At 43.3% G+C, this 25,048-nt stretch overlaps 1 protein-coding gene across 1 annotated transcript in view; it reads left to right on the top strand.

The window, feature by feature from the left end:
• Nucleotides 1-25,048, top strand: part of PPP3CC (protein phosphatase 3 catalytic subunit gamma) — a 99,820-nt gene that overhangs the window by 29,751 nt on the left and 45,021 nt on the right. Inside the window, exons 2-3 of the mRNA XM_056119110.1 lie at nt 11,020-11,217; nt 11,711-11,835. Coding sequence (XP_055975085.1) covers nt 11,020-11,217; nt 11,711-11,835 — 323 coding nt within the window. The remainder of the gene's footprint in view (nt 1-11,019; nt 11,218-11,710; nt 11,836-25,048) is intronic.

Raw genomic sequence — 25,048 nt, forward strand, 5'->3', positions numbered from 1 at the left:
TATTCTCTTCAGTAAATGGGACTGAATACCTCTTTGCAGAAAATTGAAGTTAGACACCATTCTCAAAAATTAACTCAATGTTAAAGACCCTATTCCATTAAAGACCAAGACTGTCAAGTTCTAGAAGAAGGCATAAGATTTTCCTTGTGTGGGACCGTACCTGGCTGTGCTCAGAGATTACTCCTGGCTCTGTGCTCAGGGATCACTCCTGGCAGGCTCTGGAGTCCTTATGGAAGCCAGGGATCGACCGGGGTCAGCTGCGTGCCAGGCAAACGTCCTACCCACTGTGTTGTGTCCCCAGGCCCAATATATTTTTTTAATATAAGAACAACAAAAGCAAAAGTGGGACTATATCAAACTAAAAAAGCTCTGCGCAGCGAAAGATATAACAGTAAAAGGAAAAGGGATCTTTCAAAAGGAGAAAAATATGTGCACATGATCCATCTGGTGGGGAGAGTTAATCTCCAAAATATCTGATCATTATCATTCAACTCAACTAAAAAGTAGACTGTGGCATTGAATAGACATTCTTCTAAAAACAGACATTCATGGCCAACTGATATATGAAAGGCGCTCAATGTCAGTGATATCCAAAGAAATGCAAATTACACCCAGACAAGCTATCTGTACATCCAGTTGATAAAATGGTGTCATTTTATTTTATTTATTTATTTATTTATTTAATTATTTATTTTTTTGGTTTTTGGGTCACACCCGGCAATGCACAGGGGTTACTCCTGGCTCATGCACTCAGGAATTACTCCTAGCGGTGCATGGGGGACCATATGGGATGCTGGGAGTCGAACCCGGGTCTGCTGCATGCAAGGCAAATGCCCTACCCGCTGTGTTATCACTCCAACCCCAAATGGTGTCATTTAAAAAAGTAGGGGTCACACCCACAGTGCCAAGGGGCCACAGGGTGCCAGGCATAGAATCAGAACCTTGGGTATGTTAGGCGTGTCTTCCACCATGCCCACTCTGTCCGCACCTCACGCTGTTGGCATGACTATGGGAAAGCAACACAAGGGGCTAGGAGTGTAGCTCAGTAGGAGATCATACCTGAGGCCCTCAACTGGATCTCCCACACTTCAGAAATAAACAGGAAGAGGGTCAAGTATTAGTGAGTAAGGTTGGGGGGGAAAAGGAATCCTTTGCATTGTTGATGGAAGCGTAAACTGCTACTGCTCCTATGGAAAACAATATGAGTTTCCTCAAAAAAATTAGAACTACTGGTAGGTTCGGTAAGTACCGCTTTGGGTAAATATACATAAAGGAAATGAAATTGCTATTTCAAGAGATGTCTGCACTCCCATGTTCATCAGCACTGTTTACAATAGCCGGAAGATGTGAAGAGCCGTAGTGTCCATCAGCTAGAGTGGATAGAGATGAGGTGCATCTAAAGCAAGAAGGTTTATCCACAGGAAGGGACTACTGCCGTTTGGATGCCATTGATGTTGAGGGGGTGGTGCTAAGTGAACTAAAGACACATACTATGAAATACCATTTTTAAAGATAAGTGGCTTCTGCTGGCATCACTGTACGGCTACATGCAAAAAAATGGGCTCAGAACTCTGCCTAACACCATGTACAAAAGTAAGATCAAAATGGATTAAAGACCTCAACATCAGACCAGAAACCATAAGGTACATTGAAGACAAAGTTGGCAATACCCTCCATGACATTGAAGCTAATGGTATCTTCAAAGATGCCACGACACTGGCCAAGCAAGTGAAAACAGAGATAAATGGGACTATCTTAAACTAAGAAGCTTCTGCACCTCCAAAGAAACAGTGACCAAAGTACAAAGATAGTCTACAGAATGGGAAAGGATATTTGCCGAATACACATCTGACAAGGGGTTGATATCCAGGATATACAAAATACTGGTTAAACTCCACAAGAAGAAAACATCCAACCCCATCCAAAAATGGGGCAATGAAATGAACAGAAACTTTCTCAAAGAAGAAATCCGAATGGCAAAAAAGCACATGAGAAAATGCTCTACATCATTAATCATCAGGGAGATGCAGATCAAAACCACAATGAGATACCATCTCACACCTCAGAGACTGGCCCACATTCAAAAGAACAAAAGCAACCGATGCTGGTGCGGATGTGGCGAGAAAGGGACACTCCTTCACTGTTGGTGGGAATGTCGACTGGTTCAGCCCTTCTGGAAAACAGTATGGACGATTCTCAAAAAATTAGAAATTGAGCTCCCATTTGACCCAGCAGTACCACTCCTGGGAATATATCCCAGAGAGGCAAAAATGTATAGTCGAAGTGACATCTGCACTTGTTTGTTCATTGCAGCACTCTTTACAATAGCCAGAAACTGGAAGAAACCTGAATGCCCAAGAACAGATGACTGGTTAAAGAAACTTTGGTGCATCTACACAATGGAGTACTATGTAGCTGTTAGAAAAGATGAAGTCATGAAATTTACATACAAGTGGTACAACATGGAAAGTATCATGCTAAGCGAAATGAGTCAGAAAGAGAGGGATAGACATAGAAAGATTGCATTCATCTGGGGGACATAAAGTAACAAAATATGAGATTAATACCCAAGAATAGCTGAGATCAGCACCAGGAGGATTACTCCATAGCTTAGTGGCCAGTCGGGCATTCTAGAGGAAAGGGCAGCTCAGATAGAGAAGGGAACACCAAATAAAGGGTGTTTGGAGGATCCTCCCAGGAGGGGAGATACATGTCGAAAGTGGACTATGGACTGAACATGTTTGCCACTCAATGCCTCTTTTGCAGACCACAACACCCAAAAGGAGAGAGAGAACACAGGGGATTGCCCTGCCACAGAGGCAGTGGGGGATGGGGGGATGGGGTGGGGGGGATATTATCCATGGTGGTGGAAAATGGGCACTGGTGGAGGGATGGGTATCTGATCATTGTATAATCAAACCCAAGCACAAAAAATTGTAAATCTACAACTGTACCTCATGGTGTTTCACTAATAAAAAAAAATTAAAAAAAAAAAAAGATAAGTGGCTTCAAGAACAGAAGACTGGTTAAAGAAACTTTGGTACAATTACACAGTAGAATACTATGCAGCTGTTAGGAAAGATGAAGTCATAAAATTTGCTTATAAGTGGATGGTCGTGGAGAGTATCATGCTAAGTGAAATGAGTCAGAAAAAGAGGGACAGGCATAGAATGGCTGCACTCATTTGTGGAATATAAAATAACATAATATGAGACTGACACCCAAGGACAGCACACACAAGGACTAGAAATATTGTTCCATGGTTGGAAGCCTGCCTCCTGAGCTGGGGGAGAAGGCAGATGGAACAGAGAAGGGATCACTAAGTCAATGATGGTTGGAGGAATCATTTGGGATGGGAGATGTGTGCTGAAAGTAGATAAAGGACCAAACAGGGTAGCCTCTTAGTATCTGTATTGCAGACCATAGTGACCAAAAGTAGAGAGAAAGAGGGAAATTGTCTGCCATAGAGGCAGGGGGAGGTTTGGGATGAGGGTGGGGATACTGGGGACATTGGTGGTGGAAAATGTGCACTGGTGGAAGGACGGGTGTTCGATCATTGTAGGACTGAAACTCAAACATGAAAGCTTTGTAACTGTATCTCAGGGTGATTCAATAAGAAAAAAGAAAGAAGGAAGGAAGGAAGGAAGGAAGAAAGAAAGAGAAAAGAAAGAAAGAAAGAAAGAAAGAAAGAAAGAAAGAAAAAAAGATGGCTTATAACAGCCAACAGAAACAGTCAAGTGGAAAGAAGGAAAGAAAGAAAGAAAGAAAGAAAGAAAGAAAGAAAGAAAGAAAGAAAGAAAGATGGCTTATAACAGCCAACAGAAACAGTCAAGTGTTTGTTTTCCAGGAGCTGGGGTACAGTGAGGGAACAGGAGGAGAAGGTCATCAGAGTGTTCAGATTTGCAGGTATAAAATTAATATACCTAATGGCATCTAATGGCATCGCATAGTTATTGTTTGTAATAAGACTGTCTGATGTATTGAAAGCTGATCTAAAAAAAAAGAAAGAAAGAAATTGCATTTGTGTACCATGGTTGAAGGTGTTGCCTGATACATACAGTGGCAATTATTTTGCAACATATGGTGTCCCAAGTCAATATATGGTATGCTTTAAACTTATACAATGTTGTATAATTTTAAAAACCTTAAATGCATAAATAAATAAAAATAATGCTTTTAATAAATAAAAGTACTAGAGATGAACTAGGAGAGTCCTATCATATTGTGACCAGTTTAACACTCAGTGCCTTTGTCTTTGACTTTTCAACAGCTAGCACCATGAGAAATGAATATTATTGTTTATAAGCTACCCGAACTGTGGCATTTTGTGTTACAACCACAGGAAAAAAATCTAAGACATCTATCAAATTATATTTGGCTCCTTTACTCTTTTTTAAGACATTATGATTATTTAATAAATAATAAGCACTGTAGGACTGTTCTCCCATTGTTCATCAATTTTCTCTAGCGGGCACCAGTAACATCTCCATTGTGAGACTTGTTACTGTTTTTGGCATATTGAATATGCCACGGGGAGCTTACCAGGCTCTGCTATGCGGGCGGGATACTCTCGGTAGCTTGTGGGGCTTTCTGAGAGGAACGGAGGAATGAACCCTGGTCCGGTTGCATGCAAGGCAAATGCCCTACCCTCAAGCAATAGCACAGCGGGTAGGGCATTTGCCTTGCACGCTGCCCATCCGGGTTCGATTCCCAGCATCCCATATGGTCCCCTAGGTACCACTAGGGGTAATTTTTAAGTGTAGAGCCAGTAGTAACCCCTGTGCATTGCCAGGTGTGACCCAAAAAAGAAAAAAAATTAATAATAAACCTAAATTACCATTTGATTAGCTTAAATAATTTTGGGGGGTCATGTTTGGCAATGCTCAAGGGTCACTCTTGGCTCTGCCCTCAGGGATCACTCCTGGTGGTACTCGGGGGACTATATAGAATATTGAGGATCAACCCTGGGTCAGTCACATGAGGGGAAATGCCCCACCCAGATTAGTTTGGTCCCAGATTAGTTTAAATTTTTGAATTAAATTACTTAGAGTTATTTCATTTATTTATTTTTTTGCTTTTTGTGTCACACCTTGCAATGCACAGGGGTTACTTCTGGCTCATGCACTCAGGAATTACTCCTGGCAGTGCTCGGGGGGCCATATGAGATGCTGGGAATTGAACCCCGGTCGGCTGCGTGCAAGGCAAATGCCCTACCCGTTGTGCCATTGCTCCAGCCCAATTTGAGTTATTTCTTAACCTTGAAAATGAAAATGAAAATGAGAGACAGAGAGACAGAGACAGACAGAGAGAGCAGAGATACAGAGAGGGACAGAGACAGAGACAGACAGAAATAGAGACAGACAGAGAGAGAGATAGAGAGACAGAGAAGAAAAGTGCTTGCCATAGAGACAAGTGAAGCGGGAGGGGTGGGAGGGAAAATGGGGACATAGGTGGTGGGAAATGTACGCTGGTGAAGGGGTGGATGCTGGAACATTATAAGACTGAAACCCAATCATGAACAACCTTGTAACTCTGTACTGTGATTCAATTTAAAAAAAAAAAACATAAAAAAAAAATGAGCACTGAGCACTGTCCTCCCGTTGTTCATTGATTTGCTCGAGCGGGCCCAGTAACGTCTCCATTGTGAGACTTCTATTACAGTATTTGGCATATTGAATACATCACGGGTAGCTTGCCAGGCTTTGCCGTGCGGGCGAAATACTCTCCGAGGGTAGCTTGCCAGGCTCTCCGAGAGGGGCAGAGGAATCAAACTTGGTTCGGCCAGGCCAGGTGCACAAGGCAGATGCCCTACCGCTGTGCTATCGATGATATCTTTAAAAAAAGAATTGAAACACTGTGTAAGGTATTGTTTGGCATAGTGGCAGCTTTATAAATGGACTATTTATTTTTTGTTTTGTTTTTGTTTGGGGGCTCAGGGCTTTGTTTGGGGGCTGCAGTGCTCAGAGCTTACTCCTGGGATTACTCCTGGCTCTGCACTCAGGAATTACTCCTGGTGGTGTTTGGGGCAGCATATGGGATGCTGGGAATGGACCCTGGGTCACCTGGGTCCAAGGAAAAAACCCGACCCGCTGTGCTGTCACTTCGGCCCCAGTGGATGGGATGTTTCAAGTGAAGAAAGGAAACATCTGTGTGTGGCAGCGAGTGCCTGTCTGGACTGTGGAAGGATGCAGGAACTGAAGCTCTTTATCACAGTTCGTTTACTTCATAAGTAGAGCAGGGGAAGATACTAGAAGTTAAAACTCTGTAGTTTCCATCTGCCTGTAGAGTCTGAGTGTTCGTGAGATCCTGGGCACCAGTAAAGGCAGTTGGAAACAAACTTGTCTGACATTTTGCTTCTTTGACAAAGGTTATCATCGTTTATGAAGTGAGTAATGAAATTAACTAGAAATCAAATAGTTTTTGTGGTCATTTGACAGTATGTCTGCAGAGTAGGTTCTCTTTCTTTTGTTTTGTTTTTTGGTATTGGGCCACACCTGGCAGTGCTTAGGGCTGACTCCTGGCTTTGCACTCAGGGATCATTCCTGGCAGGACTCAGGATCTGATGGGGCGCTGGGATCAATCCCAGGTTGGCTGCATACAAAGCAAGCTCCCTATCTGCTGTACTACCAGTCTTTTTTTTTTAATGGATCATACCCAGTAGTGTGGGAAGTGGGAGTAGGGGGTCTTGGGAGGGAGGACTGTTCCAGGCTTTGTGCTCCGGGATCATTCTCAGTAGTACTTGGGGATCATGCGGTGCCCAGATTAAACCCACAGTTCCAGAGTGCACACCAGCCTTTGAACTGCCTCTCAGCCTCCTCCCTCCCTCCCTTCTTTCCTCCCTCCCTTATTTCCTCCCTTCCTTCCTCCCTTCCTTTCTTTCTTCCTTCCTCCCTTCCTTCCCTTTCCATTCTCTTTTCCTTCCCTTCCCTTCCTCCCTCCCTCCCTCCCTTTCTTCCTCCCTACTCCCTCTCTTCCTTCCTACCTCCCTCTCTTCCTTCCCTCTTCTTCCTTCCTCTCTCCCTTTCTCCCTCCCTCCCTTTCTCCCTCCCTCCCTCCTTCCCTTCTCCTTCCTTCCTTCCTTCCTTCCTTCCTTCCTTCCTTCCTTCCTTCCTTCCTTCCTTCCCTCTCTCCCTCCCCTCCCCTCCCCTCCCCTCCCCTCCCCTCCCCTCCCCTCCCCTCCCCTCTCCTCCCCTCCCCTCTCCTCTCCTCTCCTCTCCTCTCCTCTCCTCTCCTCTCCTCTCCTCTCCTTCCCTCCCTCCCTCCCTTTCCTTCTTTCCTTCCTTTGCCAGAGATCAGACCCAGGGCTCCTATATGCAGCACATGCACCTTCTCAAAACGTATCCCATGTCCCCACTATGTGTGGTGATGTTTTTGCTGTTGTTTGTTTGCCATTTGGAGATCAAACCCAGGACACCACGCATGCATGCATTCTATCTCCGAGCTACTGACACGTAGTCAAATCTTATTCTAGTCTATTCTTACTCTCCTAAATCTGTATTTATCCAGACTAGTGTTACTCAGAATACGGGCTGGGGACCAGTGTCAGTTTGTAAAGTGTCAGAAACAGCATTGCATACAGAAATGAAGCATGGAAAATTCTATAGCCATTTGATATTGGTACAACTTCTGAGCTAATGGACATTTTTTCTAATGTCTTTGTAATATATAATATGTAAATATATAGTTTGTGTTGTTTTGTTTCTGCCCACACTCTGCTGAGTTCAGGGGTTACTCCTGGCTCTGTGCTCAGGGATCACTCCTGTCAGGGCTCAGGGAAACATATGGGATGCTAGAGATCGAATCTGGGTCAGGTGCGTGCAAGACAAATGGCCCACCCACTGTACTATCTCTGGTTCAATAAAAATAATTTTTTAAAAAAGAGATATTTTAAGTATGAAAAAAGAAATGATTAAACTATAATCTTTCCCTTCTTTCGGGGGGCTTCTGAGTGGATACTTTGTGATTGGTGACTGCCTTAATGTGAGTGGGGGGCTCCAGGGCTGCCCCCAGCAGTGGTTGGGAGACTTGTGGTTCCAGGGATGACTGAGGGTGGGCTACGTGCAGGGCAAGCGCCTTGACCTCTGTCCTGTCTCCCACCCACCTCTCTATTCTTTGATCAAGATTTCAGAGGATTGGTGGGTTTTTTTGAACTTATATACAAAGAATTAGATTAACTGTAAGTCCTGATCTAGCCTCAGGTAAAATATCTGAGGAAAGTTTCTAAGACTTAAATCTTAACTGGGTAATTGCATGTTTTCATTAAGGATTTAAAATGTAACATTAAAGAGATCATTATGAGCTCCCTATGGAACATCACTCAGCATTTTGGTTGTTTGTTTGTTTGTTTCTATTTGGGCCATACCCAATGATACTTACTCCTGGTGTGCACTTAAGAATCACTTCTGGTGGGCTCAGGGGATCTTAGGGGATTCTGGGGATTGAACCCAGGTCAGCTGTGTACAAGGCAAGCATCCTACCTGATGTACTATCTCTCTAACCCCATTACTCAGTTCTGACAATTATTAATTTAAAAACTACCAGTTTTTCATCTGTACCAGGGTTTCTGAGGAATTTGTTTGTTTGAGGTACTCCTAGCAGAGCTTACTCCTTACTCCTCAGCTTACTTCTGACTCTGTGCTCAGGGATCACTCCTGGTAGGGCTCAGGGGACCATATGGGGTGCTGGGAATTGAACCCGAGTCAACAAATGCCCTACCCACTTACTATTGCTCCTGCCCTTGGACATTTATTTTTTTTTAAATTTTTTTTCACTTTGGGGCCACACTTAGCAGTGCTCAGGGGATGCTCCCAGTTCAGTACTCAGGGATCACTGCCAGCAGGATTCCAGGAAACCGGCGGTACCAGCAATTAATCCTGGGCCTCAAACCCAGGCCTCCTGCATGAAAGTGAACATTCAAACTTCGAGCTGTCTCTCCCGCCCCTTCAAACAAAAGCACTGTGACCCCATTTGGGTTTACAGCCCACAACTTAAGAAGCCAAGATCTCTGCCCCGGCTCAGATTCCCTGCACCCCTCATTTTTTAGCAAATTCCAAATGGCATCTACTTTCATCTAAAATATTTCATTAATAATCTAAACACAAGGGCTGGAGCCTTTGCACAGCAGTAGGGCGTTTGCCTTGCGCGCAGCCAGCCCGGCCAAGCCGGGTTCCATTCCTCCGCCCCTCTCGGAGAGCCCGGCAAGCTACCAAGAGTATCTCGCCTGCATGGCAAAGCCTGGCAACCTACCATGATATATTCAATATGCCAAAAACAGTAACAAGAAGTCTCAAAATGGGACGTTACTGGGCCCGCTCGAGCAAAAATCGATGAACAATGGGAGGACAATCTAAACACCAAAGGATTTTTCTTATTGCTGCTAAACACAATTAACATCAAAATCTAATCGTTCACCTTTCTAGATAAATAAATATTATATTTTATTTTTATTTTAGAAATAGATTGTCCTACTAAAATAGGATGTCCGTCTTTCTTTCTTTCTTTCTTTCTTTCTTTCTTTCTTTCTTTCTTTCTTTCTTCTTTCTTTCTCTATCTCCCTCTCTCTCCTCTCTCTCTCTCTCTTTTCTTGGTCTCATCCAGTGATACTCAGGGCTTTTTCCCGGCTCTGTGCTGCCATGTGCTCTGTCTTGAGCCACATCCCTGGTCCCTATTTGGAGCACCTTTGAGAGTGAATAGGGATGCTGAATAGGTGCTTCGTTGAAGGCTAGAGCTGTCTTGGGAAAACTGGCTTCCAGTTACTAGTTGGATAGCTAATGCCACTTTCAAAATAAGGTTTCTAATGCTCTCTGCTGTGCTGGGGATTGAAGCTGTGGTTGTGTGTATACGGCAAGTGTGTTCCTGCAGAGCCACACCTCAGAACCCTTCGATAAGGCTTCAGTGGTCAAAATAAGCCAAGCCATAGCTTGAGAATCACGAAGCTTCCCATAAAGCTTTACTTTCATATTTATTTATTTATTTATTTATTTTTGTTTTGGGGTCATATCTGGTGGTGTTCAGGGGTTTCTTCTAGCTTTGTGCTCAGTGATCACTCCTGAGGAGCTTCGGGAACCATATAAGGTACCAGTATTGAACCTGGGTGGGCCATGTATAAGGCAAGCTCCCTACCCTCTGTACTATCATTCCTATGTCAGGCCCCGACATAGGAGGTTTTTGATTTTGGGGGGGTGTTTTATTTTGGGGGTGTTCTCCTCCTCCTCCTCCTCCTCCTCCTCCATTTCCTTTCTCTGCTCCTTCTTCTCTTCTTTCTACTCTTCCTCCTCCTCTTCCTCCCCCTCCCTCTTCCACTCCTTGCTCTGTGCTTAGGGATCGCTCCTTGGTGGTGCCAGGCATAGAACCCAGGTCAGCTGTGTGCAAAGCAAGCACTTTGTCTGCTGTACTGTTTCTCTTGCCCAACATGTGGTTTCTTTTACTCAGTTCTTTGGAAGAAATAAGTGCCACTTACCCTTCATTTTATTTAACCAAGGTTTCATTTTCATACCTTTTCTGGAGATAATATTCAAATTTTCTAGCCCCTGTATCATTGTTAGTTTATTTCAGGTCAGTTTCTCCAAGTCTTTTCCAAATTTATATGTAAAGTATATTCAGGTTTAAATATGCATCTTTTTCAGTCATTGTGACTGTACTTTAAAAAATATTAGACTTGAGGAGCTGGATAGTACAAGGATTAAGGGCCACACTTTGGGCAGCCAACACTGACTGCACCCCCAGCACCACATGGTCCTGGGAACATGGCCAGGAGTAGCCCCGGAGCCTCCTCAAGTACCACCACCAGATGGTGTGTAGGGCTCGTGATCGGCTCAGTGTGCGCAGACCCTCACTATGAACTTCTGCTCTGGTTGGCTGATAACTGCCAGGAGGGGCTCAGGGCCTCCTGCGTACCCTGAGTGTGTAGTGATGGCGGTCACTTAGTAGGTTCAGTTTGCAACATAAAAAATGTTTATAGTTGGGTGGTTTTTTTAAAACATATAAACATCTTAAATTAATTTTTTTTCCTCTTTCTAGCTGTGCCCTTTCCTCCAACTCAGCGGCTGACTTTGAAGGAAGTGTTTGAGAATGGGAAACCTAAAATTGACGTTTTGAAAAACCATTTGGTGAAGGAAGGGCGCTTGGAAGAGGAGGTGGCCTTAAAGATAATCAATGATGGAGCCGCCATCCTGAGAGAGGAGAATACGATGATAGAGGTGGACGCGCCGGTCACAGGTACGGGGTGGAGGGGGGGAAAGGGGGGTGTCTTTGCATGGTGAGAAAAGATCACAGCCAGACTGAGACGTCTAATCATTTTTTAGGAATTTCCAGACAGTCAGGATTGTATGAGATGCTCGTTGGTCATTGAAGAAATGTAATGTCTTGAGTGGGGCTATACCCTGTATTGATAAATTAGCTCCAATTACATGGCATTTCAGCCCAAGGGCGAAGTGGCCACAGTAAGAAGTGACACTGTGGTCCCTTTGGGTGGGCAAAATGCCCTCAAGTCACAATCTTTTTGGGGGAAGGAGTGTACTCAGCCGTGCTCAGGGCTTACTCCTGGCTCTGTGCTCAGGGATTACTCCTGGTGGACTTGGAAGAACCATATGGGATGCTGAGTCTCAAATCCAGGTCAGCCGCATGCAAGGCAAGCACCCACCCCACTGTACTTTGCTCCAGCCCCTTTAAGACCTAATTTTTACCTCACTCTGATTTCTCTTTCTTCTAGTGTGTGGTGACATTCATGGACAGTTCTTTGACCTGATGAAGTTGTTTGAAGTTGGAGGGTCACCTAATAACACACGCTACCTCTTTCTGGGCGACTATGTGGACAGGGGCTATTTCAGTATAGAGGTAAAGACCCAACCAAGTGTTCTGGGCTGTTCCTATCATTGTTACAGAAATGCTTCCCATTATGTAGTAGAAGAAATGGAAATGAGAACCTGGTAGAGTTTGTTAACTTTATTCCTTTTCATAATTAAAGCAGTAAATGCTTTCATTGATATTAAAATTTATTTCCTATTGTAGACAGTACAAAACCTTTGTAAATATTCCTTTGTGTTCTCTAGAATTCTATGGAAGGTATTAACTGAGCCTTGCAGATAAGTTCAGTGGCTCCTAACCTTTCCTCCTTGAGGAAAGTGTATTGGCTGTACATGAATCACATAAGTAGCTCTTCTCCCTAAGTAGGGTTTGAGTTCGTTGACCTTAATTTTAAGCCTATAAGCAGCTGGGCTGGAGAGCGGACAGAGAGCCAGTAGGCACTTAGCTTATTGTGGGACTGAATCCTAATGCTACTGCTCATAGTACTTTCCTTCATTGAAGGGGAAAGAATGATTCTAGTTAGTAAAGCTAATGAAAACCCACCACTTACGTTTTACATGTTTTGAATTTTGGCAAGAAAAAAAATGATTAGATTTGAAGTTTAAGTTTTTTTTTAGTTGTTTTTTGGGTAGTGCTCAAGGGCTACTCCTGACATTGCTCCTGGTACTTGGAGAATAATGTGCTGGGGATGGAACTCCAACCCCTGGAACCATTTTCCTGGCCCTGAGTCCAAGCTTTTATCGAAGAAAGATAAAATTATGTGAGAGCCTAATGCAAAAATTACAACCACAGCACGTAACTTCCTTTAATGTCCAGTGATTCAGCTGTACACGTGACTCTTCCCAGCCATTTACCGATGAACCACTTAGATTATAAACTTCCATAGACCACCACTTGGTTTGACATGAGTATGTGCTAGAATGATAATTTTTTATCATTATCTTTAATAAACATGAATATGGCTTTTTACCAAATGGATGAAAGTAAGGTAATGGAATTCTTATCATTATTTATTTTGAGGTTTGGGACTGTATTTCACTCTTGCCCATATGTGTGTGTGTATATATATGTGTATATGTACATGTATATATGTATATAATTTAAAAAGTAAAAGTAAAAAGTAAAGGCCCTCCCGTTGATCATTGATTTGCTCGGGCTGGGCCCAGTAACGTCTCCATTGGAGACTTTGTTGTTACTGTGTCTGGCATATCGAATACGTCACGGGGAGCTTGCCAGGCTCTGCCGTGCGGGCGAGATACTCTCGGTAGCTTGCCGGGCTCTCCGAGAGGGGCGGAGGAATCGAACTCGGATCGGCCATGTTGGCTGCGTGCAAGGCAAACGCCCTACCTCTGTACTATCATCGCTCTAGCGCTGCACGTGCGCTACATATAATTTAAAAAGTTGAAATAATTTTGTGTATTCCTTTTTGTAGTTCCCCCCACACTCAATGTATTAAAAGTATTTTTTCACTGTCATTAAAATTTCTGCAAAATTATGGTTAATGGTACAAATAAATTCTGGAATTTGCTATTCCTCTATTGTTACATAATTGGGTTTGTAGAGAGTATTGCTTACCTTTTTTTAATCTTCCTTATCCCAACCCCAATTTTGTTTTGATAAATGGGATTGAGGGTTCAGAGAGAATCTTTGATTATAGTGAAGGGAGACCCTTCCATCAGCCTCAGGGAGTGAATTTTGGACAATCTGAACTAGCTACAACATTCATTCCCCTTCACCAGTGATTGTTCTAGAGGTAAATATGGGCTTCTGGTTTGTTCCGTGATACATAAAGGAGACTCTGTGGCATGTGTTTGCTCTCTTGCTTTTGTATGTTTGGAAACATTTATTTCTACGTAGAAAGACTGTCAGTGGGGGCTGGAGTGATAGCACAGCGGGTAGGGCGTTTGCCTTGCATGCGGCCAACCCAGGTTCGATTCCCAGCATCCCTGTGCACCGCCAGGAGTAACTCCTGAGTACAGAGCCAGAAGTAACCCCTGTGCATCGCCAGGTGTGACCTAAAAAGCAAAAAGAAAAAGAAAGACTGTCAGTGTGAAAATAAATTTTTGTGGTGAGAGTTTGCTTTTGGGCCATAGATGGCATTGCTCAGGGACTACTGCCGACTCTGTGCCCAGGAATCGCTCCTGGTGATGCTTAGGTGACTGTGTGCAGTGCTGGGATCAAAAGAGGAACTGGCTGCAAGCCTGGCAAGCACCTCACCCCCTGTTCTATTTCTCTATCCCTGAAGTGAAGCTTTTGGAGCCCCAGTCCTTGAGATGGTGGATGGGATACTGTCACAATGATTTTGTGCCCATGAGGAGGCACCATAAGGAAGCTGACCTTGCTCACTGCTAAGTGACATTGATTGTTGGTTTTTAAATTATTGAATCACTGTGAGATACAGTTACAAAGGTTTCACGACTGAGTTTCAGTCATACAATAATCGAACACCTATCCTTCCATCAGTGTTCATTTTTCACCAATGTTCCCAGTATCCCTCCTGCCATTCCCATCCCTCCCCACGCCCTGCCTCTGTGGCAGACAATTTCCCTTTTACTCTCTCTACTCATGGGAATTACGGTTTACAATACAGATACTAAGAGGCCATCCTGTTCGGTCCTTTATCTACTTTCAGCACATATCTCTCCCATCCCTAGCGAATCTTCCAACCATCATTGACTTAGTGATCCCTTCTCTATCCCAGCTGCCTTCTCCCCCAGCTCATGAGGCAGGCTTCCAACCATGGAGCAAACTTCCTGGCCCTTGTCTCTACTCTCCTTGGGTGTTAGTTTCATATTATGTTATTTTGTATTCTACAAATGAGTGCAGTCATTCTATGTCTGCCCCTCTCTTTCATTTCACTTAGCATGATACTCTCCATGACCGTCCACTTACAAGCAAATTCTATGACTTCATCTTTCCTAACAGCTGCATAGTATTCTATTGTGTAGATGTACCATAGTTTCTTTAGACATTAGTTGTTGAGCTGGTTACAGTAGATCTAGGCTCTGGACATCTTTGTAAAGAGATATTTCAGTGTGCTTACAGCTTAAGTGAAAGCTCATTGGATGTTACATCCCTGTACTGGTTCACACTTATTTTCTAGGACTAGGGATGAGGCTTAAGTGATAGTGCATAGACTAGCATATGTGAGGCCCTGGGTTTGATCCCTGGCACCCAAGCTTATGCATTATGTGTGGCATCCACAACTATTAAATAATAATAATAATAATAATAATAATAATAATAAACTGGGCCCGCTCAAGCAAATCGATGAACAGCGGGAGGACAGTGACAGTGAATGTCCAGACATTTTTATTCTGGTTATTTTGCAGTTAATATTCTTTCAGTGCTGAGGATAGCTTGTGTTTTCCCACTCAGCCATATCCTCTAGAGTACCCCCACTGTCCTCCTGTTGTTCATCGATTTGCTCGAGTGGGCACCAGTAACATCTCCATTGTGAGATTTGTTACTGCTTTTGGCATATCGAATACGCCATGGGTAGCTTGCCAGGCTCTGCTGTGCGGGCGGGATATTCTCGGTAGCTTGCCAAGCTCTCCGAGAGGGATGGAGGGATCGAACCCGGGTTCATCATGTACAAGGCAAATGCCTTACCTGCTGTGCTATTGCTTGGAAGGTAGGGAGGTAAACCCAGTGATGTTTAGGGCTCACTCATGGCTCTGCACTCAGAGTTCACTCCTGGCAGGCTTGGGGGACCATATGGGATGCCAGAGATTGAGCCCAGGTCAGCTGCATACAAGGCGAGCACCCTACCCTCTGTACTTTTGCTTCGGCCCCCATGATCATGGATATTTTTTAAAGAATCGCTGTAACATTGCATTGTAACATCACGTAAGTTTCAAATGTGCATTATTAAAAACCAAGATATATGTTAAAAATTTACCACTGAAAGTCTAGTTCAGTCAGTTTTCTAATATTTACCCTTTCAACTGGTCTTGTAGTCCAAGTTTATTTAGTTCACTACATATAAATGAAATCACATGTTTTCTTCCTCCAGTGCGAGCATTTTTAAGACTTTTGGTACAATTGCCATGTTGTCTTTCTGGAACCCTGTTTCATTTTAGTTTCTCTTCATACTTAATAATTTCTCAAATGCACAGGTTTCTTTGCAGTATCAGGGACTAACCCACAGGCACCTGTGAGGCACGTGCCCTACCACTGAGCCACATCCCTGGCCCCTTTCTGAGAGCCTGTGTTAAAAGTCAGGGAATGATGCTTTTTCACATGACCTGAGCAAACATTGGCATTGATTTTTTTTCTGAAGCAGTGTGTGCTTTGATTAGCACTCTAGGGCTAATCCAAGTATACTGATAAAACAGAATATTAAAGTTTTACTTTTCTTTGAACCTGTTGAGATTTCTTCTTTATTTTCACCTATTACAATGTATTTTATCTGTTAGGGTAAATTACAGTTTTATTTCCATTCATTGATTTTTGCGTTAAGAGAAAAATTTAAGAGAGAATATTTTGGGGGCCAGAGAGACATTGCAGCAGGCATATCTGTTAGGGTAAATTACAGTTTTATTTCCATTCATTGATTTTTGCATTAAGAGAAAAATTTAAGAGGGAATACTTTTGGAGCCAGAGAGTCATTGCAGCACTCAAAGCTCTTTCCTTGAGCACAGCTGACCAGGCTTCAATCCCTGGCACCCCATGTGATACCACAAACCCCACTTGGTTCCTGAGTGCAGAGCCAGGCATAGCCCAAAAAAAACAGACAAAAACAAAAAAGGAGTATTTTCAACATAGAATAAAAGCCAGTACAGACAGGGCTGGAGCAATAGCACAGCGGGTAGGGCGTTTGCCTTGCACGCAGCTGACCCAGGTTCGATTCCCAGCATCCCATATGGTCCCCTGAGCACCGCCAGGAGTGATTCCTGAGTGCAGAGCCAGGAGTAACTCCTGAGTATCACCAGGTGTGACCCAAAAAGAGAAAAAGAAAAGAAAGCCAGTACAGAAAAATATTATATTATCAGATGTCAGTTGATGTCCATGTTAACATATCAATTTAAATTGTTTTCAAAGCACTGTGATTTGCAAAGTTATTCATAATTGAGTTTCCAATACCAATCTGGTCACCATTGTCAACTTCCTTCCACCAGTGATCCTAGTTTTCCACCCACCCCATCTGTCTCAATGACAGGCACTTTTATTTTTATTTTATTTTGGCGGTGTCATTTACATTACTGTTACTGATAGGGTTTCCTGCCTTAAACATTCATGCCTGAAACATTCCAGCTCAGCACTCTCCCCAGAGTGACCACCTTCCTCCACTGCTTTTTTTTTTTAATTGATTCACCATGAGATAGAGCATTACAAAGCTGTTCATGGTTGGATTTTAGTCATGCAATGTTCCAACACTCATCCTTCCACCAGTGTAATTTCCCAGCGCCAGTGTCCCCAGTTTCCCTCCCACCCCTCCAGACCACCCCAACTCCTGCCTGCCTCTATGCCTCTCTCTCTCTTTCTCTCTATCTCTATCTCTCCCCCTCTCTCTCTCCCCTTTTTTCTCTTTTTCTTCTCTCTCGTTTTAGACATTATGGTTTGCAATACAGATGGTGAAAGGTTATCAACTTCCAGCACTCAGTTCTTGTCCAAAGTGATCATTTCCAACTAATGTTGTCATAAAGGACCCTCCTCTAACTTGACTTGCCCTCCATCCCCCACACCCTTGTGGTAATCTCCAACCATTGACCAGTCCTCCTGGCCTGTTTTTCCTGGCCTTGAATATCCCTCCACCTTTGTCTTAGACCCATCCTCTCCTTACAATCCTGTGGTCTGCATCCTACTGAAGTTCTCAGTTTCTGTTTTCTTTGGGCAATTCTTCTTCTACTGGTTTTTTATATCTCACAGATGAGATCATTCTGGATGTGTCTACCTTCTAACTCCACTCAGCATCATCCTCTCCAGATTCATCCATATAGGAGCAAATTGCATGATTTCATCTTTCCTTACAGTCAAGTAGTATTCCATTGTGTATATGTACCACAATTTCTTTATCCAGTCATTTGTTCTTGGACACTTGGGTTATTTCCAAGTTTTGGCTACTGTGAATGGGCTGCAGTGAACATAGAAGTGCAAATGCCTTTTCTGAATAGTCTTTTCGGGCCCTTGGGATAGATTCCAAGGAGTGGAATTGCTGGATCATATGAAACTCAATTTCTAGTTTTTGGAGAAGTGTCCATATTATCTGATAAATAATTTTTTGATATACAAAAATTATTTTGGGGGTAGGGGCAGAAATCAATTCACATAGAAATGGAGAAGTAATTCAGTGTCTGAATAGCTCTGCTGATCATGGACTTGAAATTTTGCAAGATTACTGAATAAGTGTGTACTGATATATAATATAAATAAAACTTGTAAGACTGAGAGGTATATAAACCAAATTATATTGCAGGATGAGTATGGGTTGTACTTTTCCTTATCTCACTAGTTGAAAAGGGTGAGCTAGGGTCTGGAGAGATAGATATTCTAGCAGGTAGGACCTTGCACACAGCCAATCCACATTTGATTCGTGCACCCCCATTAGGGTCCCCTGAGCCCTGCTAGAAGTGATCCCTGAGCTCAGAACTAGGAGTAAACCCTGAGCACTGCCAGATGTGGTCTAAAAATGGTGAGCCAGTCTTTAGGAGGCAGAAATAAAGACTCAGATAAATTAAAAGAAATATAATGCTCTTGGTTGGAAAGAGAAAAGAAAAAATGGTTAATATATAAACTTAATGTGATTTTGGGATACTCTGTGCAAACCAATATGTTGAAAATGAATGTCAACCAAAAATAGAAGAAAAAAATCTCCTAAGTATTTATATATGTGTTTATGATTTAAGTTTTAAATTTTTACTTTGTATCATCTCTCTAAAAATATACATATATTCAGAACTAGCAATTTTTTTTGAGAAATTCCACCACAGATGTACTGGTAATTATGGACAATGGTATATAAATGAATACCCACATGGTAGTTGAGAAGGATTCAGGGATGCAACCCATCCTGTTTTGAGGAGCCCACCCCAAAGGGCCAGGACACATGTTTTGTGTGCGGGAAGCTCAGGTTTGATCCCAAGTCTCTGACCATGCTGGGAGTGACCCTTGAGCACTGTTAGCAGCACCCTCAGCACAGGGCATAGGGTAGACCCTGAGCACCAGCGGGGGTGGCTCAAAACAAAACAGTGGGCTGGGGCTATAGTACAGCGGATAGAGCGTTTGCCTTGCATGCAACCGACCCAGGTTCGATCCCCAGCGTCCCATATGGTTCCCTGAGCATCACCAGGAGTAATTCCTGACTGCAGAGCCAGGAGTAAACCCCTGAGCACCACCAGGTGTGACCCAAAAAGCAAAAAAAAGAGAGGAGAGAGAGAGAGAGAGAGAGAGAGAGAGAGAGAGAGAGAGAGAGAGAGAGAACAAAATATAGTAGCTGTGTTGAGAAACAATGTTAAGTTCTGGGGGAATAGAGATGAATAAACAAAGCCAAGTCCTTTGCTATGGTTTCTAGTGAGAGGGAAGGATGATATATTTGTTACTGACTGAAAACCAAACTGGGCCAAGAGCCTGGATGGGCCTATGAGTTCTGACTTAGATGGAGTGGCTGGGGAGGGCCTGTCTAAGAAAGTGACATTTGAACAGGGACTTCAGTGACTTGAAGGAATGAGCCACCTCGGAGTCGGGGATTGATTGGGGGACCATTTCCAGGTAGAGGGGACAGAGAGTAGAAGCTCTGAGACAGGCGCAGATAAGGCAGTCCAGCCAAACAAGGCCAGAGAATTGTGAGAAGGGGAAGGTGTGGGTGACACGCCGGCAGGTCTCAGATGGCTGAGCCCTCAGAAGGAGCCTGAGTTTCAGGAAGCTGTCGGGTTCCTACTACTTTCTAGTAATATCTTACTCCGGTTTTAATGAATATTTAATTACTTGGTGCTGGAGTGATAGTACAGTGGGTAGGGCACTTGCCTTGCACACAGCCAACCCAGGTTCAATCCCTGGCATGCCATATGGCCCCTGAGCCCTGCCAGGCATAATTCCTGAGTGTAGAGCCAGAAGTAACTCCTGCCTCAAAACAAAGAAAGAGAAAGAAAGAAAGGAAAGAAAGAAAGAAAGAAAGAAAGAAAGAAAGAAAGAAAGAGAAAGAAAGAAAGAGGAAGGAGGGAGGGAAGAAAGAAAGAAAGAAAGAAAGAAAGAAAGAAAGAAAGAAAGAAAGAGGAAGGAAGGAGGGAAGAAAGAAAGAGAGAGGGAGGGAGGGAGGGAAGAAGGGAAGGAAGGAAGGAAGGAAGGAAGGAAGGAAAGGAAGGAAGGAAAGGAAGAAAGGAAGAAAGAAAAAAGTATAAGAAAAGGAAGAAAGAAAGGAAGGAAAGGAAAAAAAGAAGGGAGAGAGGGAGGGAGGGAGGGTGAATCTTCTCATATGTAGCCATTCTAGTCTATAGTCATGGTTAAGAATTTCTGCTCTGCAGGCTGGAGCGATAGCACAGCAGGTAGGGCGTTTGCCTTGCAAGCAGTCAACCTGTATGTGTGTGTGTGTGTGTGTGTGTGTGTGTGTGTGTGTGTGTGTGTGTGTTTTAATTTTAGAGTTAAAAATATCATTTGATCAGGGAACATGATCTGAATAATACTTTGGAATTTATTTATTAAGACACTGATTTACAAAGTTGTTCATAAGAGAGTTGTTTCAGGCATACAGTGTCCCAGCACCAATCCCACCACCAATGTCCCCTTCACTCCACCAGTGTTCCCAGGTTTCCTCTAACCTCCCAGCCTGCCCCCCTTGGCAGGCATATAACAAATTTATTTCAGATTACTGCTGCAGTAACTTAAAAGAGTGGAGTTCATGCCCAATTCAATCAGCCTAATTAATGGCGGAATAAATAGCCATACTCCTACATTAAAATAAAAAAAATAACTTAAAGGAATAGCAAATTGAATTACTAGAAACTAAATCAATAAAAGTCAATTTGTGATGATTGATTGATTTGTTTTTAATCTCTCTCAACCTAGTAGAGGACACCCATGTGTACCTTTAGTGAGTGCCATACTCAGTGCCACAATACTGGCAAGTTTCTCTTGTCCTTTAAAGGAGCTCTTTTAACACTTCTTGCAAAACTGGTTTCAAGGCTGTGAATTCCCTAAGCTGTTGTCTGTCCTTGAGACTCTGTAGGGTCCCCTCAGATCTGAAGAGAGCATTCTTGGCATTCATTTCATTAAGTTTTTGTGCGATGTTCTTCCATATTCTTCTGGTTCACAGAGTCTCATCTGATGGATCTGCTGTACACCCTGTGGGCTTTCCTTTGTATCTAAGTCCCTTCTTTGACCTTGCTGCTTTTATATTCTGTCTTTATCTTTGGATTTTGTCATTTTGAATATAATATGCCTTAGACTTTTCCTGATTGAGTCTATTTTCACTGGGACCCTTCAGGCCTTTAGGGTCTCAGTGCTAAAGAAATCTTATTGATTTCTTTAACTATTGTTTCTGCATGACATTTGCTTTCCTGTTCTTCAGGGACTCGGGTGATTCTTATATTGTTCCTCTTGAACTCATCCTGCAGTTCTCTGGCGTGCTGTTCATTTCCTCAGGCTATTTTCCACCTTCTGCTGTTTCCTAGTAGTTTCTTCCTTTCTACCTTGGAGCTCCTTGATCTTCTGCTCAGCTGCTATTCTGCTACTCCGTGCTTCTGTGGAGTTTTTAAATATCACTTACCATGCTCTTTATTTCTGTTATTTCTGATTATGATTTTTTTCACTTCAACTCATATTTCTTGTGCTTTGCTGCCTGTGTGTGCTATTTCTTTGAGCTCACTGATCTTCCTCATCCTGGTGTCACTAAAGACACCGTCTGAGGCTTTACTGGGCTGGTTTTGGCCTTGTTTACTTCGTCAGTGATATTTTCGCTCCTTGAACCTGGTGGGTTTCTACATGTTTTCCCCATTGTTTTCCTAGTGTTCTTGCTGTTGGGGTGAGTCTTGAAAGGCTAATCCCATGAAAGATACTGAGGGATTAGCCAGAAGGTTGCTGTCTTTCTTCTCTGCCTGTCCTCAGAGAATGACAGGAAGCATAACTGTGAGCAGCGTGTGATTTGCTGAGTGGATCCTGTCACTTCAGGAGCTGTGGCGTAGACCCTTAATAAGGCGCAGGTCAGATTTGTAGGCTGCTGGGACCCACCTGGTTGGGGAGGGCCTCTGCCTCCAGTTCCTGGAATAGGTCCTTCGATGTCAGCAGGAAGCAAGCCTCACCTGGGATGGGGGTGCTGTAAGCAGGAGGTCAACTCTTTGGAATTTATTAAAACTCCCTTTGTGATGCAGTTACCTAGCAGATTTTTGTGACTATCCCATATGTACTTGAAAGAATGCACTCATCATTTGTTGAATGACATTCTCTAATTTTGATTATTTTTATTTGCTTGAGCTATGAGTTACTTTCTGGTTTGTATGAGCTCTCCACTACAATTATTTCCTTACTTATATCTCATCCTGTCAGTTGTTGCTTGTAGGTTTTTGAGGGTTTTTTTTTGAGACTTTATGTGAGATGTATATATGAAGGTTAATATACAGGGTTGTTCTTCATTAATTGTAGATTCTGTATTTGCTTATGTGCATCCTTGCTGAAATTTATTTGCCACTCCCAAATCAGTGTACACTGGACGTGCCTGGGGCAGTGGAAACTCTGAGTCATTGGATGTGCTTGTTCTCAGCTGAGAGCCAGTTCAATTTTTCTTTTTTGGTAAGGGGCCCTACGGGCAGTGCTCAGGGATCCCAGGGTTCCCAGTTGTACTTGGGCACCTGGATCAGATGTTGTGCTGCTCAGACCCCACAGGGTCTAGGTGCCACCAGGGCCACAGCATTGCAGTGCCAGGGATCAAACTCGGGGCTTTGCACTCTAGTCCTTTGAGCTATCTCCCCAGTATTCTGCCTTCTCGGTTCAGCTCTTATACTGTAAACAAGGATCCTTTCCTAACTCCTCTCACCGTTTTTTTTTTTTTTGTCTCCCCTCACTTTTTTTTTCTTTATAGTGATTTTCACTATTTAAAATGGGTCCTAAGCATAGTGATGATATATTATCTGGTGTTTCCAAATGCAGGAAGACTGTGGTGAGTCTAATGGCAAAAGTACACATGTTAGATAAGTTTTCTCAGGTATGGTTTATATTAGTGTTGGCTTTAACCCAATGTTAATGGTATCAACAATCTGTATTAAATAAGGTGTGTTTAAATAGGAGCACAAGCTTTTGTCCTTTCCAGTTGACATTAATGTTGTTTCCAGAGGCTTGCAGGAGTCCACCTTTAGGAACAATGGTTCAACATTTGCTGATTCAATTTCTAGGAATTTTAGAGAGCTTAGCTACTGTAAGAAGAACCTATTGCATTAAAAAAAATCTGTCCTGCCATTTTCCAGCATATAGTATGGTCTCATACATTCCTGGGTCCGCACTCAGCAGTTACTCCTGGGGGTACTCAGGGGACCATATGGGATGCTGGGAATTGAAGTTGGGTTGGTTGCGTGCAAGGCAAACGCCCTACCCGCTATGCTATCTCTCCGGCCCCTTGGTTTTATTCTTTTATTTATCTATTTATTTTTGCTTTTTGCTTTTTGGGTCACACCTGGCAATGCACAGGGGTTACTCCTGGTTCTGCACTTGGGAATTACTCCTCGCAGTGCTCAGGGGACCATATGGGATGCGGGAAATCAAACCTGAGTCGACCGCATGCAAGGCAAATGTCCTGCCTGCTGTGCGATTGCTCCAGCCCTTTCTGTTTTATTCTTTTTTTTTTTTTTTTTTGCTGTTTGAGTGTTTGTTTTTATTTATTTATTTTTCTTTTTTTATTAGTGAAAAACCATGAGGTACAGTTATAGGCTTACAAATTTTGTGCTTGGGTTTCAGTTATACAATGATCAAGTGCCCATCCCTCCACCAGTGCCCGTCATCCATCCCCACGGGTCCCAGCATCCCCCCCCACAACCCTCATCCCCCCCCCCCTCCCCGTCCCATCCTGCCTCTGTGGCAGGGCATTCCCCCTTGTTCTCTCTCTCTTCTTTTGGGTACTGTGTTTTGCAAGAGAGGCTTTGAGTGGCAATCATGTTTGGTCTATCGACTACTTTTAGCATGCTTCTCCCACCCTGTTTTATTGTTACTTTGGCTTCCTTTCAGTTCTCATGAGCTGCCATGTGTGTTTATGTGTTGCATAAGCACATACGTGTTTCCATGTATATTTGTATGCCTCGAGGTAAAATTGTTCTGATCCTGCTTTATTGTTTGGGCTGTTCAGACATCTCCTTTAGGCCTAAGAAGATAGCTCAAAGGGCTGCAGAGTATGCAGGATCCTCAAGTTCCATACTCAACGTGACATAGGCCCCCAACCTCCAAGTACCACCTGGAGCAAACGAGCACTAAGCTGAGAGTAGCCCCTAAGCATCACCAGGTGTTTCTCCAAAACTCAGCAACAACAAAAGTAGAAGTTTTTGCTGTCTCATCAGCAAAATTAAAAGTTGAGTTGACATCAATAAGATGGGGAGACCAGAATCACTAAATGGTAGAGTATTGAGACATGTGGTGTGTGTGTGTGTGTGTGTGTGTGTGTGTGTGTGTGTGTGTGTAGAAAAATATGGCTCTTGGGGGCTGGAGCAATAGCAGGGAGGACGTTTGCCTTGCATACGACCAACCCGGGTTCGATTCCCACCATCCCATATGGTCCCCTGAGCAACACCAGGAGTAATTCCTGAGTGCAGAGCCAGGAGTAACCCCCGACCCCTGTGCATGGTCAGGTGTGACCCCCCCACTCCCCCAGAACAAAAAAACAAACAAAAAAAACAGAGTGCACTGCTTTCTCTCCCCTGGCCACAAGAGGAGAGGGAAAGGGGCCAGGGACTTCTATTATTATTATTTTGCTTTGGGGACCACACCCAGCAATCAATATTCAGGGATTACTCCTGGCTCTGCACTCAGGAATTACTCCTGGCTGGCTTCAGGGACCACATGGGATGCCAGGGATCGAATCCTGGTTGGCCTATGCATTGTACTATTGCTCCATATTGCTCCAGCCCCATAGAATCTTTTATTACATGTTGTAATAATTTGGTAGGAATAGTGCGCTCATAATTTTTGTTTTCCAGTGCTTTTTTTCTGACTGTTCCTGAATGTTCATTTTTTATATGTATTTTAGCATCAACTTGCCTAATTCCCTAAAGGGGTTTGTGAGTATTTTTATTGGATTTAGTGTTTATAAATTAAATTAGGAAGAATTGTA

This window comes from Sorex fumeus, unplaced genomic scaffold (genome assembly GCF_029834395.1).
Source record: "Sorex fumeus unplaced genomic scaffold, SorFum_2.1 ptg000039l, whole genome shotgun sequence".
Classification (NCBI taxonomy): Eukaryota; Metazoa; Chordata; class Mammalia; order Eulipotyphla; family Soricidae; genus Sorex; species Sorex fumeus.